General features: G+C 36.2%; 1 protein-coding gene across 1 annotated transcript in view; it reads right to left on the bottom strand.

The window, feature by feature from the left end:
* The window catches only part of chp1 (calcineurin-like EF-hand protein 1), a 14,632-nt gene extending 11,655 nt beyond the window's left edge, over nt 1–2,977 (bottom strand). Inside the window, exon 1 of the mRNA XM_016288825.1 lies at nt 2,687–2,977. Within this exon, the coding sequence (XP_016144311.1) occupies nt 2,687–2,753 (67 nt within the window). The 5' untranslated portion in view covers nt 2,754–2,977. The remainder of the gene's footprint in view (nt 1–2,686) is intronic.
* Nucleotides 2,978–14,068: the final 11,091 nt, after the last annotated feature.

Raw genomic sequence — 14,068 nt, 5'->3', positions numbered from 1 at the left:
ATAAATAGCGCTATATATATATATATATATATATATATATATATATATATATTTTTTTTTTATATATATATATAAATAAATTTGTACTTTGCATATTTTTTTAACCCAAATAAATAAAATTGCACTTTGCATTAAGTGAGCAAATGAATAAATAAAGAAACTAAACAAACTAAACAAACATAAAAATAAATCAGAAAATGTGTCAATTAAAGTAAATTAATATTTTTTTCTAAATAAATTTGTATTTTGCATATTTTTTTTAAAAGAAAAAATACATTTGTACTTTGCATTTATTTATTTTTTATAAATAAATGAAAGGACAAAATGTACCAAATATCCTGGAAGTAAATAAATATTTAAAAAGAAAAAATACATTTGTACTCTGCATATATCTTTTTAAAAAAATAAATAAATAAATCTGTACTTTGAATTATTATTATTTTTTTAATAAATAAGCATTTATTTATTTAGGCTAATATATTACAAACATACTCTGGACTTTATTTGGACACTTGTTTTTTTTTAACAATTTGTTTTCATTAAAAAAAAAGTCATCAAACCAAATAAATACAAAAAGGAACATACTTCATAAAACGAGTTTTGATTACAGCTTTGCACACTGTTCATTATTTCATAAAGTGCATCCTGGGATACTTTATGTATACTGGACACTAACTGGCTTCTTTTCCTTCACTTCAACACAATTTAGCCAAACTAAAAAATATTGTAAAGAAATCAATGTAAACTGGAACATCCATTCACCAGAGAAAAGCTGCTTTGGCGCAGTATGTATTCATGGAAAGTGGTTTCCTATTTTAATCACAGCAAAGCCAATTACCGACCACATCAGTGGAACATCTTCCACAACAATTCAGTCTTTGATCAACACAGATTTAAAGTAAATGAGATGAAGGAATACAGAACCATCCCACATGATGGAGGAAGTCACAAAGTGACGTTCAGTCAGGAGTTAAAACACAACCACATAAAGAGACGCAGTGTGAAATCCTGGCTTCTGCCCAGTAGGTTTTCACACCAGAGGACGAGAGCGGAAAAAACTGACAATTACAAGAAGGAGAGCACTTTATGTGGCTTTAAAGGAATGTAGTAAAATCTGGGCTTACAAACATGTAAAAAAAGGTCATGAAACACATGCATACAAATCTTGGCATTAGAAAGTATGAATATTAACAGCTAGACCGCCTGCAGACCTTTTGAGCTTGGTATGTGTGGTCTGTAAAATAAAGACTAACATATAACCCATACAGCTCCAATAACGTATAAAGCATATCCCCAGTCTATTTCTAGATGTTGTGGGGGTGGACGTTTCTCTCCCTGTGGTTCATCCGTACAGAACGCCGAAGCACTGAGACGGCGGAGATTGGAAATTGCTGCTTGGCCCTCATAGCATTTTGTAAACCTCTAACTGCAGATGCACAGGTGCAAACGGTGTCATTAAAATCGAATTATGTTCATCAGTGCAACGCAAACAGCGATCCAGACATAACTTCACAGTGATGCTAGATTATTGGGTTTCCCCAAATAATCTTGCAGTACATGCTTCTAAAAAAAAAAAAAAAAAAAAGTATAATTTTTTTTTTATTAGTGTGAAGATCATTTTAATAGTCTGAAGAACATTTTTCCACTATGAAGAACCTTTTGTGCAGTGGAAAGATTCCATGGATGTTAAAGGTTCTTCATGGAACTATATTTCATCATGTAAAGCCTTCTTTAAATATTTGTTTAAAATGAATAAAAAATGTTTGACAGATGCAAATTATTGTAAAACGTAGATTAGAATATAGCGTGTTTTCCTGTTCTCTGGTTTTCACTAAACGAACTATTTATGCATATTCTGTTTTTATAACACCAATATTACAACACATAGCAATGAATAACAATTTTAATACATTAAGACTGTCACAAGGGACTTCTTTTTGAGTAATGATAAACAAATCATCAAGTCAGATATCCTTTAATATATCACCCGGCCCTACACATGTAAATACAATAGTTCTTTATTGCCCTTTATCTATCTATCTATCTATCTATCTATCTATCTATCTGTCTGTCTATCTGAACAATTGACTTATACAATATTGTCTACGTTCTGCCCTCTCAGACACTATTCTGAGACACATATATATATAAATAAATACACACACATGCATGTATATATTTAAGAAAAATATGTTGTTTATATATTAGATATATTTATATTTAATATAAATTATATGAATATACATATATTTTTCAAAATATATACTGTATGTGTGTGTCTTTTTATATACATAATAAATATACACAATATAGGTAGTTGAAGTATAACATGTTCTGAGCTTCTTATTAACCAATAATATTTTTAAAATGATATATCTATAAGGGAGTGTATCTTAGATCTCGTAACACCAGTTCCACCAAGATTTTAAGACTTTCTTCTAGCTATTTTCTCTTATCTCAAGTAATACGATGCCATACAAACTGGAAGCACAATACCTACACAACACAGGAAAGAGCTAACGCTGTTTAAAATAGTTTTAGATGGGAGTTTAGTCATATGTCACATCACAGGACATGAAATACTTCCCAAAAAGCTCTGTATTACATCTGTCATCACTGTCCAAACTCTCTAGCGATGTCTATATAACCCAGACACACTATTAATCCACCCAAACCCGCTACTCACATCCCGTTTGCTTCTTGATTTCTTCAATGTCCTCTTCTCTGAGCAGAGATGAAGCTCTGGAGCCCATGACTGCTGTTTCTACTGGACTTCAGCTCGAGCTAACACATGAAATTCACTCTGTGAAGCTTCACAACTGTCTGTCCCGCGTTATTAACCTTCAGCTTCTTAAATACAACCGGCTCAGGAGCGATCCAAATCAAATCTAGCTGAATAAAGGAAGAGTTTGAAAGGCTAAGCTAAAGGTTGGTCGGAGTGGATCTACGTAACGTCTGCAAATGCCGATTCGGTGTTTGTGTGCGGGGTGGACACGCCCATAGAATAACGCGCTCTGATTGGTCGGTGCGGTTGTCTGTCAAGTGGGTGGGATTTAAAGGGCCAGGCGTGTGCTTTCTTGCTGAGGGTGGAACACAACATTCCTAGAAATTGTATTAAGCTGGTGGAGTGACAATGAAATGGGGATGCCTTATCAGACAAATGCAACATTCACAAAATGAGAACAGCACGATAGAACTGAAGGGTTATACAGAAAGCCATTCAAAAGACAAAGCCATATAAATATATAGACAATCTAAACCTATTTCTCTGCAATTTATATCCTTTCAGTCTTAAAGAAATAAACTTTAATTCCTGATCTTTAAATTATCTGGCTGAAAATAAATTTGCTTTTGTTGTTAAAAAAAACCCTCAAGTATTATTATTATTACAGTATTATTTTAAATAATGTATAAAAAAGATTTTGTTCTAGCAAATTAAATAATCAGAAATATACCATTTTAGTTTTTATTAATATTTTGAATGAGCTATTTTTATACTTTGTTTTTATTTAAATTTTTGTTAAAGTTTTAGTAATTTTATGTGCTTTTTTTTTTTAATGATTACTATTTAGGTTTTCAGTTTTACTTTTATTATTTTTTATTTTATTGACAGTTAGCAATTTTAGTGCTTCAAGTTAAATTATAAATGTTGCCCTGGCAATTAACTGAAATAAGTTTAGTTTTTTCCCCCCATCTAATATCTATATTTTATTAGATTTATTTCAATTAAGAAAAACATGTTTTAATAGTTTTAGCTTAACCCTGGCTCAGACACTTAAATGAAACTGAATTAATTATAGCTTGTGAGAAGCTTCTAAAAAAAATGCTGGGTTAAATGCAACCCAGTGCTGGGTAAACTATGGACAAACCCAGCGATTGGGCTGTTTTGACCCAGCGGTTGGGTTAAATGTTTAACCCAACCTTCTGGGTAGTACCCCAACCGCTGGGTCAAAACAACCCAATTGCTGGGTTTGTCCCTATTTTACCCAGCACTGGGCTGTATTTAACCCAGCATTTTTTAGAGTGTAGAAAACAAAATAACAATGGAAACAAAAAGGTAGAGTTAATTTCTTAGAAAGAGGGGTGGTAGTTGTTTTTCATGATGGTGTTGAATTTGAATGTTTATCTTTACCACCACAAATATTTTTATGCTTTACTGTTACAAATACTGATCTAAATTACATTCCAAATGCTGGGTTAAATACAACCCAGTGCTGGGTAAAATAGGGACAGACCCAGCGATTGGGTTATTTTGACCCAGTGGTTGGGTTAAATGTTTAACCCAACCTTCTGGGTAGTAACCCAACCGCTGGGTCAAAACAACCCAATTGCTGGGTTTGTCTCTATTTTACCCAGCACTGGGTTGTATTTAACCCAGCATTTTTTAGAGTGTGTCATTTTGAAACATAAAGTATAAAATCAGCTTGAGCTTCCTCACTCTTATCGCTAAACAGAGTTTTATGAAGCTTTCAGCGAGCAGTCATTTTTGCAGTTATTAAGAAAAGCCACAATTTGTTATAATCCTTGTCTACTTACACAGGTCTATAGAGAGAGAATTTAGTAGGGCATTAGGTACATGTCCCTACCAATATCCAGCAACTACTAAATTGTTCCTAGCAATAATGTTGATCAAACAATTAAATAGGGACAGAAGGTGGATCGCAAACCATTTGATTTAGATCTGATCTTCGGAGTGGGTTTATGAATCTTTTGGTTCAGAATGGAACTTCGAACATCTAAAACAGAAAGAAAAGTCACTTACAAAATCTTCTTCATCATCTGTTTATACATGTGACAGATACATTGGACATTTATTTCACTTTGGTTCACCTGCTTGCTCAGTATTGATGTTCTTGGTATCAACCATGGATAAATCAGTCAGTGACTAACGTGGTGTTGTTGGTAGTTGGAAGGATGCTATTGAGGACACTGGAAATAAAAACTAGAGATACCAATCGAAAGATGTTTTGCTGGAAACATTTCAAAAGGAAAATGAAGAAACATATATTTCGTAATAAGTTGTTAGCATGGCACACAACATCCACCTCAAACCAAAGCAGTGAAATACATTCACCCTTATTTTCACTTTATTCTGATATTAAAATGAAACTAAAAATATAAATCAAAACTAACAATATTTATTTAAAATTAATATTTTGACCAACATAATGGCACATATGCATATGGGGATATGAAAATGCATCTACTGCATAGTAAGAACTACCTTAGTGTATACTCGTTCTGTTTTACTTTCCGAAATGGTTGTTTTAATATACAAATCAATCTCCCCTACATGGCAAAAAAAGTTGGAAGGTGATACGAATGTGGTTGAACAGAGGATTCAAGCACCCAAAAACAGCATTGTGTGTTTATGCGGCAATGCTGCCATCTACTGCGTGAAGAGGGAAGTGTTAGAACATTGATTACCGTATCCAGCAATACAAAAAAATGGGAAACACATTTATTCGTTTGGATAGGCTACAAGTATGCTCATTACTTAACAACCTCAACAACTATTAAAATAACAATCCACAAAATGTATGTGGATAAATATCAGATAGCCTATAACTGTCTACGTGGCATAAACCAGAACCAGAAATATGAAGCTTGAAGAAGCAGAAAATCACACCAAACCTCTGAATCAAAACCAGAGAAAGCAAATAGTTTAAATAAATAAATATATAAATATGCTACACTTTTAATATATTAGTGGTGGCAGATCTTATTATTATTATTATACAATTTGAGGACACAGGTGAAACAAAACATTCAGCACAAAATTTATTATTATTACTAAATATTTGAGAATAAATGGCAGAGATCATGAGTTTAGGGGTTTGCAGCAGCATATATGTATGGAGTGGTAGTCCAAACACTCATTACATGCTTTCATGCAGCTGGGTAAATATTGACGCTGGTTACTTGCCTACATAGAGGCTCTCAGCTCATTTGAGAGAGAGAAAGACCCCCTGGATGTTGCAGACTGAAGAAATTTAAAAGCTGTTATCATATATATTATACATTTAAAATATAAAAACATTAACATATAAAAAAATGCTTTTTCAAAAATGTGCAAAAAAAAATACATGGGTAGAAAATATATTTACTTCTGAAACATATTTTAGCATATATATATATATATACAGTGGGTACGGAAAGTATTCAGACCCCCTTAAATTTTTCACTCTTTGTTATATTGCAGCCATTTGCTAAAATCATTTGTTAATTTTTTTTCCTCATTAATGTACACACAGCACCCCATATTGACAGAAAAACACAGATATATTTGATTTTTTAAATGTATTTAATATTATTTATTTTATTTATTTATTTTTTATTTATTGTATTTTATTTATTTATTTATTTAATTTTTTTGCTGCATGGCAATATATTGCTCATAGTTTATGTTAACCAATGCATTAACTCAGTGGTTCTCAACCCTGGTCCTGGAGGCACCCTAACACTGCACATTTTGCATGTCTCCTTTCTCTGACGCACCAGTTTCAGGTCTTGGAGCAGAGATGGGCAAACTCGGTCCTGGAGGGCTACTGTCCTGCAGAGTTTCGCTCCAACCCTAATTAAACACACCTGAAGCTAATCAAGGTCTTCAGGATTACTAGAAGGCTACAGGCAGGTGAGTTTGATCAAGGTTGAAGCAAAACTCTGCAGGGTAGTGGCCCTCCAGGACCGAGTTTGCCCATCTCTCTGTACGTTCCAAATGGGATATATCGCCCTCCGAAGGGCAATTCGGAGTGAAAACAATCATAGCCGCCATATTGAAGGGTCGTTCCAAACCGAAGTGCTCAAAACTGGCCACTTCAAAGGGCCCTTCGGAATGAAGGATTTCAAAGGGCACAACTGATGGACACTTCGGGCTACCATGATCCTTTGCGGAGATTCTTTGCATGATGACGGCGCCTCAGTGTGGGCATGTGATGATGACGCAGAAGGGCACTTCAAGAAACAGTTGTTTGGTCCCCTACACCCTTCAACCCCTCAAAGCTCTCACTCCGGAGGATAAACCCTTTGAAGGGATTCGGGCATAGAGATGAGCCCTTCCGAATGCAACGCAGGGTCTGTCTTGGAGTCTCTACTAATGGGCTGATGACCTGAATCAGGTGTGTTTTGATTAAGGAGACATGCAAAACGTGCAGTGTTGGGGTGCCTCCAGGACCAGGGTTGGGAACCACTGCATTAACTAATATTAACAAATAAGACATAAAGTGTTACCGGAAATGCAAATAGCACAGGGCTTCACTAGTTTAGATGATTCCAGGTAAAGAGCTCACAACACTTTTATTGAAACAGGTGGCTTTCCATTCCTGAAAATAACCTGATTTTAGGGCATGTAGGGCACCTCAAGCTCAATAAAAGAGCAAATGTCTCCTCCTGCCAAGAAATATCCAGAGTTGAGTGGTTGCATGACTTGTAATACAAAGCTTACCGTTTTAAACCCTGGGCCGAGGCCTGCATTTATTCACGCGGGACAGGGAAACGCCCGCTGCACGGTTGTTGCTCTTGGACGTCTTGAGGGCAGGAACGTTTCTCCAGCTCTGTAAACCCATATGCTCTAATGACTTCCAGCAACTTTATCTGTGCGAGATCTTCCGTGAAGCGGGAAAGCGCTGGGGGTCGCATATCTTCGCTCTATCCCAGTTCATGGCACTTTTACAGAACAGGAGTTATATGTGAACGCGAAGACCTTTGCAAAATGATACTTTCTCCTCACAAACAGTCAGTCAATATGGATGGAAACACTTGTAGAGTTCTGAAAGCACTCTTGTCTAAAGAGTGCAGGTGCAGCAATAAAGAAGAGAGAGAGGAAGATGGAGTCGGGAACGATGTTGTCATTTCCAATTTAACTTGCAAAAGACGCATTGACATTCAGTTCAGATTTTAAAGATGAATTCTTCTCTGTTTCGTGTCATGATCAACCACACATTTTATTCAGTGAAATACAAGAGAAACATTTTCATGCGGACAGAGGATGGTTAGATTTATACAAGTCCCTAAAAAACACCAAAAGTGGTCCATACAACTCGTGCGATATTCCAAATGTTCACTGAGTTTCCCCCTCTGTTAAAGCTTTCGAATCTCATTTATAGTCATATGTTCAATCACATCAACAATGTCTAATTAAAACCTAAAGGCTTACTTTGTAATTGAACTTAGTTCACCCAAAAATGAAAATGCTGTCATCAATTACTCACCATCATGTCGTTCTAAACCCGTAAGACCTCCGTTCATCTTCGGAACACAGATTAAGATATTTTTTATTAATTCTGAGGGCTCTCTGACCCTCCCATAGACAGCAATGTAATTACTCTCGTGGGATCAAGGTCCAGAAACGTAGCAAGGAGAACCATGTGACTTCAGGGGTTCAACCGTTCAACCTCAAGCTACGAAAATACTTTTTGTACTCAAAGAAAACAAAAATAAGGACTTTATTCAACAATTTGTCTCCTCTGCATCACCCTGGTACCATCCACTGAACTTAAACAGCGTATGCTATTCTGTGTCAGCCATACCACACGGATACGTTGTTTTCGTTCAAATCAAAGCGTAAACAAGTAGAAAACGTATCCGCCTGACGCAGCTGACACAGAATAGCATACACAGTTTACGTTCAGTGGATATTCTCCAAAATGGCACCAGGGTGACGCGGAGGAGACGAACTGTTGAAGAAAGTCGTTATTTTTGTTTCCTTTGCATATAAAAATATTCTCCTTGCGTCATAAAATTACGGTTGAACCCCTGATGTCACATGGATTATTTTACCGATCTCCTTGCTACGTTTCTGGACCTTGATCTGGACCTTGATCGTGGTAATTACATTGCTGTCTATGGGAGGGTCAGAGAGCCCTCAGAATTCATCAAAAATATCTTAATTTGTGTTCCGAAGATGAACAGAGGTCTTACGGGTCATTAATGACAGAATTTTCATTTTTGGGTGAACTAACCCTTTAAGCATGAATGCGTTTGAAACTTATATTATGCTTCTTTGCTCTTTTCCAGCTTAACAGTACAAACTCCACTTTCTAGAAAAGAACAGCATTACATTTTCATGTACAAATGCTGAAGTATCACACATTGCACCGCAGTCTTTTCTTTTGAAACTTTGTGGAGTGTGAGTTAGCCTACATAGGCTAATTCATTTCAAGTCATAGACTATTGGACTTCAAATTGTGTTGGGTGAAATATGAGGAATCATTTTCAATGTTACAATGTTAGGCCTTAATAAATAAGATGTTACTCATCTTTTAATTTACAGAGCGTCTCTCCATCCTCGGTTTTCATTGCATTGACTTGTGCAAATACTCAAAACGGTGCTCATTTAAACACAGATATATCCAAATGCTGAATAATACATTGCTGTGCAATTAGAGAAACAGTTTTCAGATAATAAATGCTCTGTAATAAATCTTTCAAATGATATGCCAAGATTAAATAATAATTCCAACAGTAAAAACACTACAGTAATTCACTCAAAATTAAAAGACAATGCAATGTTTTAGTCTCTGAACTTAGTAACGCTGGTCACTAGGAGTCACCAATGTCACAGAGATCAATTGCATGCACTTTAAACTGTGTGTGGCACATTTTATAATGTTTTCATAGAATTGGGAAATATCATAGGTTATAAACCTGATGGCTGATGCTTTAATGAAGCAAGCATCATTTTGGGATCTATTAATGCAAAAAGAATGGCAAAAATCGTAATGCAAAATATATATATTTTTATTATTATTATTTATTTAGCTAGTTAGTCTTTTATTTTAAAAGATTTTATGATAAAATTTCATATTTTTTTCTCCATATTATCATAGTTTAGTGCTTTGAACACATATCCAACTGAATTCAAGAAACATCAGCCGTAGGTAAAGCACACTAGACCCTTGATCTTCCCTCAGCATCGCTGTCGGTGTCTCTCTGTGGGGTTTAAGGGCTTTAGTCTAATAGCTCCATTAGCTCAAGCCAGTGGCATTAAGTAGCATAACAGCATTGACTGCTTTAACCATCAATAACACACATGCTTTACTCACAGTGCTTTCTTTCTTATTATCAGGAAAAAGAAATAAAAAGCAAAATTATGACAATTGCCTCTACTAACATTACAATTGGACCCCAAAGATAAAATTACAAGATATACATGTGCTCACCCTCCAAAAATCAAGCTACTCACTGATACACACATGCTTTCGGTTCAGAAAAAGACCCATCTGTGGTGAACAGCGGTAACATACCATTTAACAACTCACGCTTTGTTTTATCCATTGTTTGCGTCTTCTGTCAAATCTTCCCTTTTGAAAATGAAAGCGTCTGTGGCTGTTCTCCATTTTCTCTGTTTGGAGCACGAAACACAGAGGAGATTCGCTCAAATGTGACTCACGTGTGAGTCTGGTATTAGAAGGTTTCGCTATGATCCTTTTCAGTTGAAGTTATTTATAAGGATATTGATAATCAACCTTTGTCTCATTTTGTTAGCCATCTTGAATGCATTTTGAGCCACAATGCATTATGGGATCACATTTACCATAAAGGATAGGCCTATATGTGATGCTGCCTTGACATTTGACTTGATATTGTGCTTATAAAGCTTTAAAATCCTGCATTATGTCGGCAGCTGACTAGATTCAAGTGAGCTGGTATCTTCATGAAAAGGATCTGTTTTATAACACCGAAAACACATAAAACATATGTAAGCAGTACAAAGAGACTTGGCTTTTCATTCGTGACCAATGCCTGTTTTTAGAGCGTTTCATTCAAGTCCAAAATTTCACTTAGTTTTCAGTGCAGCTCAAAAGCAGTTTGGCTAATGAGGCCTGATATGAAACAACAGACTATGTTATGGGCCATTACGGCACGCACACGCGCACTGCAAATGAGACGGGATGCCAGGAAGACTTTCCTGTAGGAGAGTCTCGGATGAAAGCAAAGTTCTGTGGAGGATCTGCAGCAGAGACGATCAAAGAATAGACATAGACACACACACACGCAGTGGGTTTGGTGAGGTAATCTGGAGCATTAACACGTTTGAAACGTTCCCTGTGATCCACCTCCGCTCTGTCATCTCCGAGGAAAACCCCCTCATCAACATGACTCTTTCTTTCCAGGTCTAAAAAAAGAGTGTGAGCTTTGTTTCTCCTCTCATTCCTTGTGTTTTAGCTGGGTAATTATGTCTAAATGTGAATTCCTCCAGACGGATGGAGCTATTGAGAAGAGATGGCTCTGTTTCAGCCTCGGGGGAGCAGATATGAAGGTGTTCGATTTCTGAGAATGTTAAACATATATATATATATATGGACGCACACTGCAGTCTAATCCTGTAGGAAATAAAATGACAAATGATGTCTTTTAAATGTTGCACACATTTTTTCTAGACAATAGGAATTAATGGGGATCAGTGGGAACAAAGACCCCATTAACTTCAAAAGATATCAGAGCAATGTCTCAAACTGTGCTGAGTCTACAATTCAAGTTAGAGATTACAATCTGAACACATAACTCATCAAATATTTGCAAAAACAAATGTCAAGTTATGATACACACATTAATTTTATAGCTCAATTATTCCAATTGCATCAATTTGTATTCCTCCAAATGAATAGTGTTGCAGTGACAATGTATTTTTGTAGGCCTCCCCAGAAGTTAACATGACCCTGTTTCTCTTGACAAAAACCAAATGGTATTTTCCACTGGATTTTGTATTTTTGCAGAAAATACTGATGTGTATTATGTAGCTAATGGAATAAAATATGAAAATGTCTTGTGTTAACCACTGAGCTTATTTCAGACATTTAACCAAAAAACCATAAAACAACAACAACAACAACAAAATGTTAAATTGAGGACGATGGAACCGGAAGTGCTCAAATGCTAACTCATTTTCAGGTTTTGGCCTACAAAAATACCTCACTTTGCAGCAGCACATTATTTTTGGAGAAACATCTTTTTCTTCATGGCATTCGGAACCATTTATTCAATCAATTCGTTCAAAACGTCTATTTTATTCAGCAGCAAAGTGAGTGACCATCTTTAGGAGTGAGTCACGATGATCATTCACTTAACCGATTAGCTCATTCATGGAAGAGTGAGTCACTGAATCATTCATTCATCCGATTCATTCAAACACGTGAATCCATTCAGAAACGAAACACTGCTAGGTTATACTTTGCCATTGTTTCGATATTTTTTTGGAGGAAGAAAAATAGACAAAACAACCGGGAATATTATGTCTAAAATGTAAGGTACTCTTTATTAATTCCCTGTTTATTTTTTGAACTATTGTAGGCTACCTATAAAAGCAATATCACACTCGCAATGGTGGTTTTTTTTTTTCTTTTTTTTTTATGAATTATGATTAACTACCACTGAATCACACAACTCTTGCTTGTATGATATTGCTTAATTATTAACTAGGCCTACTTCAAATATATTTTCATTGTATTTTTCCATGAGTGTCAAAACAAATGTGCTCCGAATTACCTTCCAGGCCCTGAGTCACGAGTCCCAGAACAGAAAAGTGAAGAGTGAAGATCAGACCCCCAGCGGACCAGAGAGTTGATCATCACCAGACTGTATGTCATTGCTGACCTATTTTAATGTTATAATTACCATAATTGCTCTCTCTCTGACAAATACACATGCACACACACACACATTCGCACACAGTCTGCTGTGCTCACTGTAACTCTACACCATTTCAAAGACAGCCTGAGGAACATGATTAAAGATGCTGCTTTATTCCACACAGATTAAAGAGAAATTGCAATGCAACTTTCTAAATACAAATTCGCTTAATGTACATGAAGTCAAAAATCTTCTCTGTCCGTTCGTCCGTCCGTCCGTCCGTCCGTCCGTCTGTCTGTCTGTCTGTCTGTCTGTCTATCTATCTATCTATCTATCTATCTATCTATCTATCTATCTATCATACTATCTATCGTACTATTGTTCTATCATTTTATTATGCTAGCATACTATTGTTCTAGCTATTATTCTTTCGTTTATTTAAAATTCATAATTTTAGCTATATTTCTGTCTATGGCTTTATCGTTAGATCTATGTGCCTAAACTTGCTGCTTTTAAGGAAACAAATGAAATGTCACAACAAGCATTTCCCAGATCTTCATGAGGAGGGTTGTTCCCGTGCACTGTGTCTACAGGGAGATGGGCTGATGGGGGAATGAGGGGGTGTGAGAGGGTTTAACCCCCCCCCCCCCCCCCCCCCCCCCCCCCTCCCCCCCCCCCCACATTTGCACTACCACTGAATCACACAACTCTTGCTTGTATGATATTGCTTAATTATTAACTAGGCCTACTTCAAATATATTTTCATTGTATTTTTCCATGAGTGTCAAAACAAATGTGCTCCGAATTACCTTCCAGGCCCTGAGTCACGAGTCCCAGAACAGAAAAGTGAAGAGTGAAGATCAGACCCCCAGCGGACCAGAGAGTTGATCATCACCAGACTGTATGTCATTGCTGACCTATTTTAATGTTATAATTACCATAATTGCTCTCTCTCTGACAAATACACATGCACACACACACACATTCGCACACAGTCTGCTGTGCTCACTGTAACTCTACACCATTTCAAAGACAGCCTGAGGAACATGATTAAAGATGCTGCTTTATTCCACACAGATTAAAGAGAAATTGCAATGCAACTTTCTAAATACAAATTCGCTTAATGTACATGAAGTCAAAAATCTTCTCTGTCCGTTCGTCCGTCCGTCCGTCCGTCCGTCCGTCTGTCTGTCTGTCTGTCTGTCTGTCTATCTATCTATCTATCTATCTATCTATCTATCTATCTATCTATCATACTATCTATCGTACTATTGTTCTATCATTTTATTATGCTAGCATACTATTGTTCTAGCTATTATTCTTTCGTTTATTTAAAATTCATAATTTTAGCTATATTTCTGTCTATGGCTTTATCGTTAGATCTATGTGCCTAAACTTGCTGCTTTTAAGGAAACAAATGAAATGTCACAACAAGCATTTCCCAGATCTTCATGAGGAGGGTTGTTCCCGTGCACTGTGTCTACAGGGAGATGGGCTG

This window comes from Sinocyclocheilus grahami, unplaced genomic scaffold (genome assembly GCF_001515645.1).
Source record: "Sinocyclocheilus grahami isolate Dianchi unplaced genomic scaffold, SAMN03320097.WGS_v1.1 scaffold234.1, whole genome shotgun sequence".
Lineage (NCBI taxonomy): Eukaryota > Metazoa > Chordata > Actinopteri > Cypriniformes > Cyprinidae > Sinocyclocheilus > Sinocyclocheilus grahami.
The sequence above is the reverse complement of the archived record's forward strand: the minus strand, read 5'-3'. Positions and strand labels throughout refer to the sequence as shown.